At 36.4% G+C, this 19,360-nt stretch overlaps 1 protein-coding gene across 2 annotated transcripts in view; it reads right to left on the bottom strand.

The window, feature by feature from the left end:
• Positions 1-19,360, bottom strand: part of JAK2 (Janus kinase 2) — a 153,046-nt gene that overhangs the window by 33,749 nt on the left and 99,937 nt on the right. For both annotated transcript variants that reach the window (XM_024734235.1, XM_024734236.1), the window contains exons 6-9: positions 14,606-14,751; positions 4,022-4,343; positions 3,135-3,254; positions 1,083-1,240 (exon numbers count right to left, since the gene is read on the bottom strand). In XM_024734235.1, the coding sequence (XP_024590003.1) occupies positions 1,083-1,240; positions 3,135-3,254; positions 4,022-4,343; positions 14,606-14,751 (746 nt within the window). The remainder of the gene's footprint in view (positions 1-1,082; positions 1,241-3,134; positions 3,255-4,021; positions 4,344-14,605; positions 14,752-19,360) is intronic.

Here is a 19,360-nt window from a genome sequence, read left to right as displayed (position 1 = left end):
ATCAGTCTTAAATACCAGTCAGGACATGATTTCTCAAATAGTTAAGGATAGGTTAAGGTAAAAAACGTATGCTCAAAACCCCAGATTGTTTCTTCTGCTCAAGTCCTTCAGACCTGGTGCCAATCATAAAGCATATCCTGGCTGAAAGATAACTAGGACTTGGGGTAAATAGATGTTGTGCATGATAGCTGGCTTTATCAGTGTTAAAGTAAAGGTTTACATCTGTGTGTATCAACACGGTAGCTAGTAGCCACATGAAGCTATTTACAGTTGACCCTTGAACAACGTGGGTTTGAACTGCGAGGGTCCACTTATTCGCAGATATTTTTCAATAGTAAATACTACAGTACTGCACAGTCTGTGGTTGTTTGAATCCAAGGATGCAGAGGAACCACTGATACAGAGGATGGACTATAAATTATATGTGGATTAACACCTTGTGTTGTTTAAGGGTCAACTGTAAATGTAAAGTTATTAAAATTAAATTAAATTAAAAATTCAGTTCCTTAGTTGCACTAGCCACATTTTAAATACTAAATAGCCACATGTGGCTAGCAGCAATCATTAAACAGCACAGATATAGAACATTTTCATTTTCATCACTGTGGAACATACTGCACAGAACTAGTCTAGAAATATGGACATCATATACATTTTGTGTTCAAAGCTTTCAGTAGAAGGAGATGGATTATCCAAAAATAATGATGATTATCAAATTTTGCACTGTGGCTCCTCTGCAGTATTTCCAAATTAATGAAACATAAATTGGAAGGTTTTAAAAAAAATTAACACTGAAGAATTAATTAAACACACCTAGGGAACTAAATATCAAACTTATACAGCAAGTTAGTATTATAGATTGGGATACAGATGGTAAGTTATATTCTAAATAATTCTAATTATTATGTAGTCTGATTGGAAATAGGCTTTCATTAAAAGAAAAACAATTTCCGTCAGATTAAGATAATATTTCTTTCCTAAACTTCCTAAACCTAGGTATATCATTCTGTTGTGTAAACTCTTCTATGTAAATACCTCATTTACTTTAAAAAAATTTTACTTTTAAAGTCTGTATTACTCACGAAATTGGGCCATGACAGTTGCTTTGTATATTTTCAAGCACCATTGGAGGTGCTACTTCTTTACAAAGATAATGATGTGCGTCTGCAGTTAACCTGTAATATCCATCAATTAATGACACAAAAGACAAAGCTTCTCTTAATGACCTAAGTTCAATTTCCTAAGAGGAGAAAAGAAAAAGAAGAAAATTATTTTCACTCCATGTTGTTAGATAATTCTTCTAAATTAGTTTTCTTCTAAATTGCTCAAATGTCTTTTAAGGCTCCCAATTACCCAAAGTGAATTACAAATTCTTGTGTCTGATATTTAAGACCCTCTCAAATATGAGTTTATCATGCCTTTCTAGTTATAGTTCACTCTACACCCATAATTTTATTGTATTTTCCAATACACCCATTAGACAAATGTGCTAGTCATCTTAATTATAAATCTATCTAATCTGATATAAAAGTTTGTATTAATTAGAAATACTGAAAAAAGTTGAAGGTATGATCAACTCCAGGAAAAACAAAAAGTTGTATGTACAAGAATGGACATGTGATCACGATATAATGCTTGGCTCAGCAATATTTAGTCACAATGAGAACACAGAGTATGGACTTATATCAAAAATTATAATAAGGAGAGAACTGTGTGAGGTGTCTGAACTATAAAAGGTATCTAGCTAACACAAATAGGCCATAAAAATAGGTACTATAAAAGATACCATAAACAATGTTAAAAGACTTGGCAAACTGCAAACCTGTACAACAAAGGATTAATACCTAAGAAAAGGAAGACATGCTGACGAAAGTGAGTTGCAAGTTTTATAATTTTGGTCATAAAACCCTGAAATGGCCTGGTAGGTAAGTCATATAGATACTTAAGTTAAATAAACAAATAACATTAATATGACGTTTAAGCCCCAAGTACAAGAAATATCTGAGTTAGAAAGAAAACAGAGCCAGAAAAATAAGCAATTTAAGAGCAGAGTATAAAGGAATTCATTTCTTCCCTTTCAATTAAAGTAAGTGGGATGTCTGAAGCTATTCTGTTTTATTTTATTATTTTTTTTTGGCTACGCCATGCAGCATGGGGGATCTTAGTTCCCCAACCAGGTATTGAACCCATGCCCCCGGCAGTGGAAGCACAGAGTCCTAACCATGGACTGCCAGGGAATTCCCTCTGAAGCTATTTTAAAAAAGAGAAGGGGTTAATCTTTTAGAGTCAAACGTGTCTCACAGTTTGGGTAGGGATCACCTGGGATTGGTTTACATTTTGTTACATAAAGAGGTGGTATGACTAGAATTACGTACATCTCTATTGGTAAAAAAGATTATACAGTTGTTCCTCCATCCCTCTGTATCTATCTCTCCCTCCACAGATACCAAAATCCGTGGATCCTTAAGTCTCTTATATAAAATGACATATTATCTGCATAAAACCTACTTACATCCTCCCATATACTTTAAATCATCTCTAGATTACTTATAATACCTAATATAATGTAAATGCTATATGAATAGTTGTAAGTACAATGTAAATGCTATGTAAATAGTTGCCTGCACATAGTAAATTCAAGTTTTGCTTTTTGGAACTTTCTGGAATTTTTTTTCCTGAATATTTTCAATCTGCGGTTGGTTGAATCTCTGGATATGGAACCCACAGATACAGAGGGTCGACTGTAGTGAGGAATGAGCATTACAACAGGGAACTAGCACAACTGAGGCTGGGGGTGGGGGAGGAGAGGGCAGGAGGTAGCTGGTGCTTTTGCTAATTATGAAAATGACCGAAAAATACATTAATGTACAAGAGATACTCTATGGGAAGACAGTGTTGGTAGTGATACAAAAAGCTAGATGTAATCAAAAAGCTTACTAAATTGTTGTTTATGTTTATAGCTCTATTTAAAACTATAATCAACATCCCTACGGTAACTTTGTAACTTTGGTATTACAACTTTGGAACTTTGTAACTATTATAACTTTGGAAAGTAACTTTGGTATTAAGATTCTGAAATACTTATTTCTGACAACTGTAAAACATAACCATTATTAATGATAAAGCAAACTTACTAGACTTTTACCATCTTGCTTATGAATAGTTACAATTCTGCTTTCATTTGAGCCTTCTTGGTTTGCTTGTTTAATACTGACATCAATAATATCAGGAAAATCACAATATAACTGTAAATCCTGTAATTAAGAGCAGTTGATATTAAAAACAGGTAGAATTTATGGAGCCATTTTAAAACAAGACTCTTATGAAGGAGATTTCATTCCAAATTCTTTTTAAAAAATATTGATACCAATAGATAAGCATTAAATGGGATTCTCTCCCCCAATAATGTAACCCTAAAACTACACTGTATCTTGCTTTCACTTAAAAATGAGAGCATTAAAGGGTGCCAGGAATCTAAAGTGTGCTATAGTACCCTTCAATCCAATCAACATTAATAGAAACCATTGCCAGAAAATTGAAAGTTTACCAAAGAATGAAGATAAAAAAATATATATATCAGATAACATCCTAAGAACCACATAGATATGAACAAACTTAAAATTTGTAATGCAAACAAAAACTAAATTATTTAACAAGTATACATCATAAAATCATTGAAAATTAATCTTTTCGAACTAATTAAATTTCATGATTGTGCTTCATATTATCAATAATAGTAAAAGGAAAAAAGGAAGCAAAACGACCTTAAACATCACTCTTAGAATTCAAGACTGAAACTACAAGAACACCATTACTAATTATTTAGTCATAAAAAATTAATAAAATGCCATTTAAGAACAATAAGGTATGACCTTGTTGGCATCACGTTATTAAAAACTTCCATTTGTATCAATGGGAGAAGAGAAGTGCAAGACCATGTTTCAAATGACTAAAAGTACTGTGCTTCTACTGCCATTCTACTTAAATTAACAAAGAATGAGAACATATCATTGAGGATTACCTGTTCTGTCAGTGTCTCACTTTCTTTATGTTTCCCTCTTGACCACTGAATTCCACCGTTTCCAGTTATTATAATGGTTGCAAAAATCTCCTCACCTGAAGGACCTCTTCCAGGTTCTTTTACTTCAAATTGCTCTGTGTAGAAGGCAGACTGAAGAGTTTCCAGATTTATAAGATATTTAAGTTTCAAGTTTCTGGCAGTGGCTTTGCAATGGCTGAATTGCTCAATAAATCTGCGAAATCTGTACCTTATTCGCTTCCTTGTCAAAATATGATAGTCTTGGATCTTTGCTCGAACACATTTTGGTAAAAATGTCTTGTAGCTAGGGGTAAAGAGCACACACAAGAGCAGAACAAATTGGAAAACAAAGTTAAAAGAGAAGTCACCAACTTTCTCCATAATAAGTAAACAGCACAGTAGTCAAATGGAAAAAAGTGACACAGCCACCATCCATATAGTATAAAAACTTAAGGTTTTGTTTGATGATGTGAATGCATTTACAAATTCTGAGTCACCATAAATTTTTAGAGCAAGAGATGTTAATTTTCTTCCGTAATGAAATGAAGACATAGTCTAGTTAACATTGGAGTCTAAAAATTTATTTTCTCTGATTATCTTATATACCATTTTTTGGCTGTACTCTAAAATGTATGTGAATTCTGGAAATTGTTACATTTTGTTAGATGCTACTGATATACATTAGGTAAACACACTTCTTTTGTATGCATTATTTTTCTCAGGCAAGCTTCAATAACTCCTAATAATTCCTTTGCAATCAAAACATTCCATTTGGAAATGTTCTGAATCTTTTGTACTTCCATCTCTATGTAAAATATCCTAAGGAAGGTAGATAACTTATTTCTCTCCTGCTCCAATGTCTCACAAACGAAAAACATTTTATTTCTGAAGGTACAGCTATACTAAATTTCCATGCCTTCACATATGTTAATCCTTCTTCCCATCACCCATCTCTTATCTGGTTAGCTCTTACTCATTCTACAAGTCTCAGCTCAAGCATCATCAAATTCAGGAAACCTTTCTGGACCTCTATAACCACGTTAGATGCTACTCCCTTTGTATGACAGCATTCTGTGCACCATTCCATAATATCACTTACCACATTCTACCGTACCTGAGTGATGGAGCTGGCTAATGTTTAGAGATTATTGTTACATTTTAAGGACTATTTGTTAAATAGCACTGATTATTAAACAGTGATCATTAAAATTTAACTTAAATAAACTTACAAATTAAGAATATTTAAAATATAGGTAACGATTACTCAAAAGGCATCACTTCCTAATTATTTTACATTTTTAATTTTATTTTACATTTTGCTACTATCTATGCTTTTGAGGTTATAAATGTCTATCACATCCGAGTGGTGGAAAAGGTTTGCTATTCCTCATCTCTTTTCAATTCCGCATTCAGTGATGTCAGGTTGATAACTCTGAAACTGGCCACAGAGAGGGTTTTTAAACCATGGATATCAGCAAAAATTACAAACAAATCAGACTTTTTTTTTTTTAAGAACTGGTTGTTAAACATTTACCTGCATACCACTGCTTACTTACTCCCTTTCCCTCTCTACCCTAATCCCCTTAAGGAACTCTCAGTTTTGTACTCAAGTAGCCAAAGCTGCTGGAGAAAGTCATTTGACAAGGTAGATAGGTTGCATCATAAATTCGTAATCACCAATTTCAAATAGGCTTTTATCACTGCCATCACTTTTATGACATTTCTCTGTTTAATTAATTTTCCCAAGTCCCACAACTATGTCAAACTCTCTCCAAAATCCTCAAACCTCCTACCTTTCTTTTGCCTTAAACCTCAGCTACATTTCTCTTCACTTTCGGCAAATGACTTCACCTCTTTCTTAGGGGGAAAAAGTAAAAAAAGCTTCTCTAAGCAGAGCTCCCTCAGTATCTTGCTAGCAAACTTCCATACATCTGCACTCATTCTCTCCTCCTTCCCACCTGTTACAATAAATGAGGTATAAATCTGTTAAAGCCATTCCTTTGACATGTACTTACCTATACCCCCTCTTTTCCTCTAATATATATCCACCCTCTGGGGAATTTTACCCTATATATTATTTCTCTTCTATCCACAAGTTTTAAAAATACTAATGTTCTTCCTATCTTAAATGTAAAATTTCCTTATCCCTCATCTTCCTCCGGCTACAGCCTATCTGGCTTCTTTTTGAAGTTTATATAGCCATTTCTATTTTCCTTCCTTCCATTTACTCCTTAACTCACCCCAATCTGGCTTCTGTTCCATCATTCCGTAGAAACTTCTCTTGCTAAAATCAAGAAAAACTTCCATGTTGCTAAAACCAAATTCCTTGTTCATTTTACTTGTCATTTTTCAGCAGCATCCAACACTGTTGATCATGCTCTCCTTGAAACTGTCTCCCCTTAGCTTTCCTGATTTTCTTCCCATCTCTTTGGCTACTCGTCAATCTTCTTTACAGGTTCAATCCCCTTTAGCTGGTGATAATTGTTGGAGTTCCTCCAGACTTAATTATGGGCCCTCTTCTCTTCTTATCTACACTTTCTTTCGCACTAGATACTCTATATGCAAATGACTGTGATATCTCTAGCTGTAGCCCAGATCTCTAAGCTCCAGACCCATATCTTCCACAGTCAAGTCAATTTACCCTTATAATATGGATGTCTCAAAAGTGCCTCAAACAATGTGTCAAACCAAACTCATGAGTCCCCCTAACGTCCTCCCCTGAAAGATCCTCTTACAGCATTCCCAATCCAAGTACACAGCACTACAGTTCCCCTATTTCCACAAGCCCTAGAAACTCAGGAATCACCCTCATACCACCTCTCTATCAACCCCCACTATTCAATCCCTCACCATTTTCCTTTGATTTTACCTTCTAAATATTTCTCTAATTTGCCCATTTTTCTCATTATTAACCCAATCAACTGCATCTCCTGGAGGAACTACTGCAATGGCCTTACTCTCTGGTTGACCCACATTTCCATTTTCTCTTCCAACCCTCTGATTTGTTTTCTACACTGGTGTGGAGTCATGGGGATCTTTTAAAACACAAATCTAATCTTTTTACCCTTGCTTAATACTCTTAAATAGTTTCTTAGTGTTCTTACCCTTATCAACATGTCGCTAAGGTTCTACATAGTCTAGTCCCTGCCTCATCACCTACTAACTCTTCGAGCTCTAGCCATACTGACTCTTTTCATTCTTCCTATGGTCCCTTCTGCTACAAGGCCTCTTCCATGAGCCTCTACTCTCCACCTCCATCACTTACCTCTCTCCACCCACTAAATTCTACTCATTTTTCAGATATCAAAAGTCACACTCCTTTCCTTTTCATAGCAATTATATATTTGTAGATAAACAGATATATAAAATTTAATGAAAGTCTTGATAGGATATAGGAGAGCCTCAGTAAGTGTAGGGAAAAAAAACTGAAAAGGTTTAAAAATACAATCAGAATACAAATGATTCCTACTTTATCTACTTCTGTCAAAAACTTTAGTTATACCAAGAGCCTTAATAAATTTGGATTACAATTTACATAAACACCAATGGCTACTTGATTTAACAAGGCTTTGAAAGCTTATCTGGACATAAAAAGAAGAGTTTAAGGGTTTCCCTGGTGGCGCAGTGGTTGAGAGTCCGCCTGCCGATGCAGGGGACGTGGGTTCGTGCCCTGGTCCGGGAGGATCCCACATGCCGCGGAGTGGCTGGGCCCGTGGGCCATGGCTGCTGGGCCTGCGCGTCCGGAGCCTGTGCTCCGCAATGGGAGAGGCCACAACAGTGAGAGGCCCGCGTATCACAAAAAAAAAAAAAAAAAGAAGAGTTTAAGATAACAAACTACAAGTCTTTCCACTTTGATCCCTGGAATAAAGGACCAGACATACATCCTTTGCTAACACCACAGTAATGTATGATTTCTTAAATATAGTGAATCCACTTTGATGTTATGCTATCCGAACCAGACTTGTTAGAAACACTAAAAATTTTCAAGAGACATAGTTGTTAACTTTTGAAGCATAAAAACATTTTTCCTGATGTTTTTCTTATATTGAATTTTTAAAGTAGCCTAAAATTCAGGCTCTAAAAGTTCTGAAATTAAGCCTTGCCTTATTATACTATTTTTGTACCATAAAATGAAATCTGCATCTTATTATTACAATTGGAGTAGGCCACTGGAAACTCTAATATTTGCTTAGTTGTCTAGAAAGGGAGTCTAGTGATATGAGGTATATAATATACCTCAGTTGCTATGTAAGTGGCCTTGGCCCTGGCCTAGTGTTTGCAAATTCAGCAGGGTCTCCTTTAAACTCTTTCCATTTTCCAGCTCTCTTCTTCCCACCCTTTAGCAAACCTAGGATTTTAAAGAGCAGATGGAGAATGAAAACAGAAAAATCTTATTTGTTTCCTTTATTTTCTGCACTCCAGTACCTAAGCCACAATGTCCAATTAGGAACTGGCATACAAAAGAGTAAGTATCTTATACATACACATGCACAAAGAGATGTACAAAGACATATTGATATATACAGGTACATATGTACACACAGAGGCATGTGCTCACAGACACAGATGCACCTAACACACAGGCACAGACACACAGAGATGTTATCTTACACGTATTTTTTTTTAAGTCTGGGAAAGAATATGTTTTTAGTTATACTAGTCAGAGATCCATACTCTACTGGATATTTCTAGGAACAAAGAAGCTTATTTCATTCTGCCAAGAACTAATCATTCATCTGTTCTTCCATTATTCCTGAAAATTTTAAAAATGAGTAGAGTTCCTTGATTATTTCTCAGAAATGAGCTGGAAGTGAAAATTCGGAAAACATCAGTGAGTTAAATTACATTAAGAAGTCAAGCAAATCAGGCATGTTTTTCCTTCAGTAGAGGCATAAATTATTTATCTAATATTAAAATATCATGGTACCAAAGACAAAGGAAAATACAGATAAATTAGATTACTTCAAAATTTAAACTCTTGTGCTGCAAATAATACTTTCAAGAAAGTAAAAATAATCCACAGGATGGGAAAAATATTTGCAAATCATAAATAGGAGAACCTATATCTGGCGACCTGTATTCATAATATATAAAGAACCTTTACAACTCAATAAAAAATATTGAACTGTACAATTAAAATGAGTGAACTTTATGATATGTAAATTATACCTGGATAAAACTGTTTTAAAATATCATGAAATCTTATCAATATAATGAATATCTTCACAGTTTTAAAAGTAAAATAAAGGAAAAATGATGCAGAATTTTGCAGATGCATTTATATCCTGGTAAAGATAATCAGAGAAATACAATTTTTAAATATTCACTTGTTTTAGGACACTAGACTTTGCACAATATTATGGTCTCCAAAGCATAAGTGTTCTATCATAGCTTAAGCCTAGAGATGGCTTCATATTTAAAAACTCATTTTCAGTGGCTCAAAGCTTCTCTGTTCTTCAACTGTGTTCCTTTCAATTCCTTCAGTTTCTATTTATTTATTTATTTTTTTGCGGTACGTGGGCCTCTCACTGTTGCGGCCTCTCCCATTGCGGAGCACAGGCTCCAGACACGCAGGCCCGGCGGCCATGGCTCACGGGCCCAGCCGCTCTGCAGCATGTGGGATCTTCCCGGACCGGGGCACGAACCCGTGTCCCCTGCATTGGCAGGCGGATTCTCAACCACTGCACCACCAGCAAAGCCCCTTCAGTTTCTATTAACGACATCTAAGATACTCCTTCCCTCACTCCATTCTACTATGGTCTTGCTGTAGCAGGTATTCAATAAAAAGTTGTTAAATGAATGAATGAATGAACGAATGAATAAGTTACTATCCTAAGAGGTGTTTGTCTGTATTTTAATAAAGATCAAGGCATTAGTGGAAAACAGAAATGTTTTCGTTTTTCCTTTAGATGTTGGAATCTTCAAGACACCTCAGTGAGTTCCTGAAATCATACCCTATGGCCTGCACCCTTAGGTTAAGGACTACCAGACATCTGAAAATAAAACAAGAATACCTAAAACCAAAGAGGGAAACACAGAAACTGATAACCTGTAAATTGGGTATTTAACTGTTTTGAGGGCACTCAGCAAAGGAGGGACTGAAGCCAGTTATTGAGAAAAGGATTTCTAGGAATAAAAGGAATTTTAACCAGATCATGACGTCCTCAAACTTCTAATCAGGTAAGCATATAATATGTAAAACAAATGTTTAGTCTTCAAACTTCAAAAAACCAATTAAAGCATTCTTATAATAGTCATATATACCTTTAAAAAGAGTGGAAGTTTTATAGCCATTAAAGCTGGGCTGTAGGAGTAGTGTTTCAAAAAATCATATAGGTTTGACTGTCAGAATTCAATTTGCAGAAGAATAATTTGGAGAATGTGGATCACTTGTATAAGAATCTGCTGGATCTGTTATAAGATGAATAAGGTCTGAGGAGCTAATGTAAAACATGGTGACTATAACTGATAATACCGTAGTCTACTATTGAAATTTGCTAAGAGAGTAGAACTTAAATGTTCTCACCAAAAAGAAAAAAAAAGAAAAATATGTGAGGTGATGGATGTGTTAATAAACTAGATAGAGGGAATCGTTTTACAATGCATATGTATATATACCATGATGTACACTTTAAATATCTTACAATTTTATATGTCAAATACACCTCAATAAAGCTGAAATTTTTAAAAATCTCCTACAACACTTGTAAAAATTCATATTTGTACGCATCACCTCAGATTTACTAACTCCAACTTCTTGGGTTAGAGCCCAAGAATCTAACCCAAGAATCTGTTTTAAGAAGGCACCTCAGGTGATACTAATTCAAGTAAAATATGGAGAAATACTGACTCAATTATTTATACAATTTGTGCTTACCAGAAATTGCCTCCAGGTGTTTTTTTCATTCCTTTGAATTTACCTAGTCTTTTCAGAATGAATGAACTAAATAATAAATAGGTGTTGAACACCTATTAAAACCAAGCAGAACCTTGTGGGCTCCCACCCAAGTACAAAGGCTCCTCTTGTATATAAAAAAGCTTAAATCTCCCAGGACTCCCTCAGTCACAAAGAGCAGGCCCAAGAAATTAATAATTAGGACAATAGAGTCACAGAACCTTTCAGTGTCTGATGTACATTCCTGAGTTGTACAGATACTATAACTGCCACCAGAGGGGAAGAGCTAACTGCATGATGACCAGACTGTGACCATGACATAAGCTGCTCCATCCTGAGAAGTACTGAATCTATGGCTAGCACAATTCCAAGAACCAGCCTCAAGAGAATGGGAATAACACTATTGCTCTTAATAATCTGTATCTTTGTGGGCTTCAAAATAATTGTAGCTTGTTCTACCCGTATATGTAAGTGGGCAACTAAAATTGCCAGCAAAGAGATGCTACAGACCCATGTTGACATCTACTCTAAGAATACAGCACACCCTATGTCAGCATGAAGAAGTTACAGAAGACAGACCTTCACCCATAATCCCATAGAAATGGAATGATGTCTGACAGTGGGGATTTGTAAGCAGCTCTTTGCAGGAAGCAACCCTTTGCAGGAAGCAGCTCCCTGCAGGGGACCCCTTTTGTCTTGTCACTTTAGCAAAGCTATATTTTAACTAGCCTCTGGCCCAAGCACATCTTTCAAATCTTTTGATCACCCAATGCCTCGCCTAACCTGTTGATACTTTTCTTAGATTTAAGAAGAAATGAAGAACAAGTAATTAAGAGATGATAAGCTCTTTTCCCCAGCTTCCCCTTCAGTAATCTCATGAGCAAACTGTGTGAAAAAGATAGCATCTAAAGAAAGATCACTAGGAGTCGACAAACTCACATGCAGTGGGAGATGGTGAAGAATGTGACTCCTGCCTCAATGCCAGACTGAGATTACTTCCCCTTTCTCCCTTTAAAAACTTTCATGGCCGAGCAGAATATTTGGAGGTGGTTGTGGGACACGAATCTGCATTCTTCCCAGGTTGCTGGCCTCCAGAATAAAGCAATCTTTCCATTCCTACAAGCACTCGTCTCTCAAGTATTGGCTTTCAAGCAGCAAGCAGCCAAACCCGAGTTCAGTTAACACTATGATATTTTCTGTAGTACTCCAACTCTTTCAGTAATTTCTTTTAATTATACAACAAATAAGTACTCAGAATGTAATGTACTACAGTTAGCATTGCTGTATGGTATTATTTGAAAGCTGTTAAGAAGGTAGATCCTAAGAGTTCTCATCAGAAGGAAAAGATATTTTTTCTTTCTCTTTTTTTTCCATCTACATGAGATGATGGATGTTAACCAAATCTAATGTGATAATAATTTCATTATGATGTAAGTCAAGTCATTTTGCTGTATACCTTACATTGTTACAGTGCTATATGTCAACTATATTTCAATACAACAGGAAAAAGAAAAAGGAAAAAATAATGATTTCTTTTATCTCACAAAGTACACGTTACATAAGGAAGAAAAGTTACTCATACAATACTAAATTATTATAAAATCAAAAAATAAAATACCTAGGAGTAAAGTTACCTAAGGAGGTAAAAGACTTGTATTCAGAAAACAATAAAACACTGATGAGACAAAATGAAGATGACAAACAGATGAAAAGATATACCAGGTTCTTGGACTGGAAGAATTAATACTGTTAAAATGACTATACTACCCAAGGCAATCTACAGATTCAATGCAATCCCTATCAAAATACCAATGGCATTTTTCACAGAACTAGAATAAATAATTTTAAAATTTGTATGGAGACACAAAAGACCCCAAAAACCCAAAAAATTTTTTTTTTTTTTTTTTTGCGGTACATGGGCCTCTCACTGTTGTGGCCTCTCCCGTTGAGGAGTACAGGCTCCGGACGCGCAGGCTCAGCGGCCATGGCTCACGGGCCCAGACACTCCACGGCATGTGGGATCTTCCTGAACTGGGGCACGAACCCGTGTCCCCTGCATTGGCAGGCGGACTCTCAACCACTGCGCCACCAGGGAAGCCCCCAAAACATTCTTTAGAAAGAAAAACAGAGCTGGAGGAATCACTCTACCTGACTTCAGACTATCCTACAAAGCTACACTCATCAAAACAGTATAGCACTGGTACAAAAACAGACACACAGAGATCAATGGAACAGAACAGAGAGCCCAAAAATAAACCCACAGACTTATGGTCAATTAATCTATGACAAAGGAGGCAAAACTATACAATGGAGAAAAGACAGTTCTAAGCGGTGCTGGGTAAACTGGACAGCTAGATGTAAAAGAATGAAATTAGAACATTCTCTAACACCACACACAAAAATAAACTTAAAATGGATTAAAGATCTAAATGTAAGACCGTATACTATAAAATTCCTAGAGGAAAACGTAGGCAGAACAGTCTCTGACATAAATTGCAGCAATATTTTTTTGGATCCATCTCCTAAAGCAAAGGAAATAAAAGCAAAAATAAACAAATGGGACCTAATTAAGCTTAAAAGCTTTTGCACGGCACAGGAAACCATCAACAAAATGAAAAGACAACCTACTGAATGGGACAAGATATTTGCAAATGATATGACTGATGAAAGATTAACATCCAACATATATAAACAGCTCACACAACTCAACATCAAAAAATAAACAACCCAATTAAAAAATGGGCAAAAGAACTGAATAAACATATTTCCAAAGAGGAAATGCAGATGGCCATCAGGCACATGAAAAGATGCTCAGTATTGCAAATCATCAGGGAAATGCAAATCGAAGCCACAATGAGATATCACTTCACACCCATCAGAATGGCTATCATCCAAAAAAAAAAAAAAACGCATAACAAATGTTGGAGAGGGAGGAATGTAAATTGGTGCTGCCACTGTGGAAAACAGTATGGAGCCTTCTCAAAAAATTACAATTAAAACTACCATAGGACCTAGCAATTCTACTCCTGGGTATACAGCCAAAAGAAACAAAAACACTAATTCAAAAAGATACATGCACCCCGATGTTCACAGCAGCATTATTTACAATTGCCAAGGTATGGAAGCAATGTAAGTGTCCATTAACAGGTCAATGAATAATGAAGATGTGGTATATACATACATACATACATACATACACACAATGGAAGACTACTCAGCCATGAAGAAGAATGAAATTTTGCCATTTGCAGCAACACAGATGGACTTGCAGGGCATTATGCTAAGTGAAATAAGTCAGATAGAGAAAGACAAATACTGTATGGTTTCACTTATATGTGGAATCTAAAAAATACAACAAACTAGTGAATGAAACAAAAAAGAAGCAGCCTCACAGATATGGAGAACAAACTAGTGGTTACCAGTTGGGAGAGGGAAAGGAGGAGGGGATACTATAGGAGTAGAGGGAAAAAAATGATTATGGGATTATATGAAATTATGCGTTTGGAACTTCTGAAAATTGTAAAGCACTATAGAATTTAAAGAATCATTCAATAAAAACAAATACAACCCACACCAAAAAAAATTATGGGCAAACACAGAAAACACAAATAACTTATATAAAAACTGTAACTGTTCATATTTATGAATATGGATTTACATAAGGAAATTACCTGACAGAGCTATAGATGTCCAGGGGGGTCTGATCCTTTTCTTTGGCTATTCTCATCATATCTAACACCGCCATCCCAAGACATTCTTCCTGTGTTTCATGAGTAACAGGTACTTTTATCCATCCATGCAAAAAATCATGCCTCCACTAAAGTAAAAAGAAAAGAAATTTAGAAGAAAATATCTCATTAGTTTCACTATCACATTTTAATCTACTGTTGTATTTTAACCTATAACGTAATTTCCAGAATATATGCATTTAAAAAGAACAAAAACTCCTCCCTTGATTTTGAAACATTTTGCCATAATATTTTAGTATAAGTTATTTTGCAAATTGAAACTGATTTTAAATTGGGTTCCCAATTATAGAATATATATATGACATCAATCTATTCACTGCTTATATTTTCAATTATAACTTCTACATCAAAATTACCTAAATTAAAATAGATATTAATTAAATATGTACTGAGTTCCAAATATGCTCAAAGCATTCTACTAAGGACTGTTTTGGCCTTAGTAACATGTGGCCACAGCCTCCAAGGAGACTAAAATGTAGGAGGGACGTGAAACAAGTAAACAAAAAATTATAATGACAGACACTGTATAGTAAGTACCACACAACAGATACTTTAGGAACATAAAAGAAATTGAGATTATATCCAGTAGGGGTAATTAGGGAAGGTTTCACAGAAAATTTTAAATTTCATGTATTCTTTGAACATGAAGACATTTTTGATGAGCACAAAAGAGGATGAGGAAATAGAAGAAATGACACAAAAAGAAAGCACAAGGCATGTTCAGAGATGTGAAGTAGTTTGGTTGGGGCACACAACTGTAAGGGAACAGAGTGAATTAAAACCTGGAAAAGTAAGTTGGGGTCACACTGCAGGTACCCTTCAATGATTTGATCCTAGAAGCAACACAGAACCATTTTCTTAAAAGCATCTGTTTCTTTTTTTTTTTTTAATAAATTTATTTATTTATTTTTGGCTGTGTTGGGTCTTCGTTGCTGCATGCGGGCTTTCTCTAGTTGCGGTAAGTGGGGGCTACTCTTTGTTGCAGTGCACAGGCTTCTCATTGCGGTGGCTTCTCTTGTTGCGGAGCATGGGCTCTAGGCGTGCGGGCTTCAGTAGTTGTGGCTCGCGGGCTCAGTAGCTGTGGCTCGCGGGCTCTAGAGCGCAGGCTCAGTAGTTGTGGCGCATGGGCTTAGCTGCTCCACGGCATGTGGGATCTTCCCGGACCAGGGCTCGAACCCGTGTCCCCTGCATTGGCAGGCAGATTCTTAACCACTGTGCCACCAGGGAATTCCCAAAGCAGCAGTTTCTAAAGAATCTTTTCTTAAAGCATCAAGCCTGTTTCATTGGTAGAAGTAGCAATGACAGAAGTGCTTTAAGAAACTAAAGTATTCAAGGAGACTCTTTAAGAGGCTGCAGTAATGGTTCAGATATGAGATAGTAAGGATCTGATGTAGAGAACAGAAGACAGTAAAAGAGTCTGAAAAAACTGCTAACTTCCTAATTATATATAAAGAATGAAGAAAAGAGAAGTTCCAAGATTTTGATCTGGATGATTTAGGGACATGGATAAAATCAGACTGGACATGTAATGGGGAGAAAGAAAGGGGTAGGAGGTTAAAAGCACCAATATTCTAAAAATAATAGCAATTTTCTTTATAAGAAAGGTAAAAGCCATAATATTGGCTGAAATACCAACCAAGGTTTAAACTAAATAAGAGAAATAAAGGATCTTCTATATTTTATATAGGTATCTCCCTTCTTTGCTATGAAAACATCTCATGAAATTAAAGTTTTACATGAATTAAAAAAAATTTTACTAAAAGAAATAAATATGCATTTAAAAGTATATTTGTTTAATATGATAGCGCTTATAGGTGGCATCTAAAAAACAGGGTACAAATGAACTTATCTACAAAAACAGAAATAGAGTTACACATGTAGAAAACAAACTTATGGTTACCAGGGGCTAAGTGGGGGAGGGATAATATGGGAGACTGGGAATGACATATACACACTACTATATATAAAATAGATAACTAATAAGGACCTACTGTATAGCACAGGGAACTCTACTCAATACTCTGTAATGGCTTATATGGAAGAATAATCCAAAAAGAGTGGCTACATGTATATGTATAACTGATTCACTTTGCTGTACCTGAAACTAACACAACATTGTAAATCAACTATACTCCAATAAAAATTTTTTTTAATATATTTAACTTTCTATTAACAAATGAGAAACATTTTTGTATAAGAAAATATATTACTTAAAAGACACAAACCATGAAATAACCAGTATTAACCAAACAAAGGCCTAAATGTTTGTCATACAAAATTAATTCATAGGAGTTAGATTTCTTTTTGCTCAATTTCAAATACTTATTTCACCACATATTTGAAAATATGCAAGTAAGTCATTCTGATTAAGAAAGAGCTACAGATTAGTAATGACTAGGTAGATTATTTTTAATAGCTTGCTTTTGTTTCATATACTATGTAGGACCAGAGGATAATAAATTCTGTTTATGAGGATACTCTGTGGAACTCATGACCCAAAGATAAAATTAGTGAGAGCAGTGCTAACAACATAATCAACCAAATATCCATTAGAGAAAAGTTACAAATGAAATACAGTCCCAAATGCCAAAGCATTATTATCTTAAACCAGCCTTCCTACTTCCTACAGTATGTATCAATAAAAATTTTGTTTAATTAAAACTGTAGAAAAGTAGTTTTTCATATGGGTAGCTGAAAACAACATTTGAACCAAGAAATTTTATCTGCATTCAGCCAGAAAAATAAGAAAACAGTTACAGTCACAGAATCAAAGATGAACCAAGAAAGAACACAAAGTAAATATCCACTTTTTGGCTGAACATACATGAATTAATTAAAGGTTACTCACATGGCAACAGTATATTTATTGGCTGAGTAGACAAAGTTGATGATATAAAGACAATCTTCAGTAGAAAAATGAATTTAAAAGGGCCATCTTGGGACTTCCCTGGTGGCTCAATGGTTAAGAATATGCCTGCCAATGCAGGGGACACGGGTTCGAGCCCTGGTCCGGGAATATCCCACATGCCACGGAGCAACTAAGCCCGTGAGCCACAACTACTGTGCCCGCGCTCTAGAACCTGTGAACCACAACTACTGAAGCCTGCACGCCTAGAGCCCGTGCTCCGCAACAAGAGAAGCCACTGCAATAAGAAGCTCGTGCACTGCAATGAGGAGTAGCCCCAGCTCACCACAACTAGAGAAAGCCCATGTGCAGCAACGAAGACCCAACACAGCCAAAAAGGGCCATCTCACTTTTAGCTTTTATTTGCTTACTGCTTCCAAATCTATCTTTCTACAATACTGTCTTTTATACTGTGCTTTAAAAACTTTACTGGCTGAACTATTTTTTCAGTTATTTTATAATGTCAACGTTTTCTTACAATCTGGTGATATCACTGATCAAATCTGCTATATTTAGTCTATAATATGCATAAAGTCTAACCTGATATCAATACAATCTGAGAATAAGTTAATTATTACCTTATTTATTTTCTAGGCATGGATTTACAGAAACAGAAACATTAAGTAATAGAAAATTGCATGTGGTAGTGTCTAGACACAATTTAGGATTCTACTGTGAAATTATTTTGCCATCCTAAATAAGAAAATCCCTCCTAGGAAGACAAAACTGGAAATCACCCATAATTTTTCTAGATCAGAAGTATGAGGGGGGGACCTTGAAGATGGCGGAAGAGTAAGACGCGGAGATTACCTTCCTCCCCACAGATACACCAGAAATACATCTACACGTGGAACAACTCCTACAGAACACCTACTGAACGCTGGCAGAAGACCTCAGACCTCCCAAAAGGCAAGAAACTCCCCACGTACCTGGGTAGGGCAAAAGAAAAAAACAGAGACAAAAGAATAGGGACGGCACCTGCACCAGTGGGAGGGAGCTGTGAAGGAGGAAAAGTTTCCACACCTTAGGAAGCCCCTTCGCGGGCGGAGACTGCGGGAGGCGGCCGGGGGAGCTTCGAAGCCGCGGAGGAGTGCACAGCAACGGGTGCGGAGGGCAAAGCGGGGAGATTCCCGCACAGAGGATCAGTGCCGACCAGCACTCACCAGCCCGAGAGGCTTATCTGCTCACCCGCCGGGGCGGGCGGGACTGCGAGCTGAGGCTCGGGTTTCGGTTTCGGACGGAGCGCAGGGAGAGGACTGGGGTTGGCAGCTTGAACATAGCCTGAAGGGGTCTGTGCACCACAGCTAGCCGGAAGGGAGTCCGGGGAAAAGTCTGCACCTGCAGAAGAGGCAAGAGACTTTTTCTTCCCTCTTTGTTTCCTGGTGCGCGAGGAGAGGGGTTTAAGAGCGCTGCTTAAAGGAACTCCAGAGATGGGCGCGAGTCACGGCTAAAAGTGCGAACCCCAGAGACGGGCGCGAGCAGCGGCTAAAAGCGCGGACCCCAGAGTATTTTTTAATTCAATAACTTCATTATACTTTATTTTATTTTACTGTATCTTCTTTCTTTCTGTCTTTCTTCCTTCTTCCCTCCTTCCTTCCTCCCTCCCTCCCTCCCTCCCTGCGGCCTTTCTTTCCTTCTTGCCTTCTTTCCTTCTTTTCTTTCTTTCTTCCTTCCTTCCTTCCTTCCCTCCTTTCCTTCTTTCTTTCTTCATACTTCTACTAATTCTTTCTACTTTTTCTCCCTTTTATTCTGAGCCATGTGGATGAAAGGCT

This window comes from Neophocaena asiaeorientalis, unplaced genomic scaffold (assembly GCF_003031525.2).
Source record: "Neophocaena asiaeorientalis asiaeorientalis breed wild unplaced genomic scaffold, Neophocaena_asiaeorientalis_V1.1 scaffold256, whole genome shotgun sequence".
Lineage (NCBI taxonomy): Eukaryota > Metazoa > Chordata > Mammalia > Artiodactyla > Phocoenidae > Neophocaena > Neophocaena asiaeorientalis.
The sequence above is the reverse complement of the archived record's forward strand: the minus strand, read 5'-3'. Positions and strand labels throughout refer to the sequence as shown.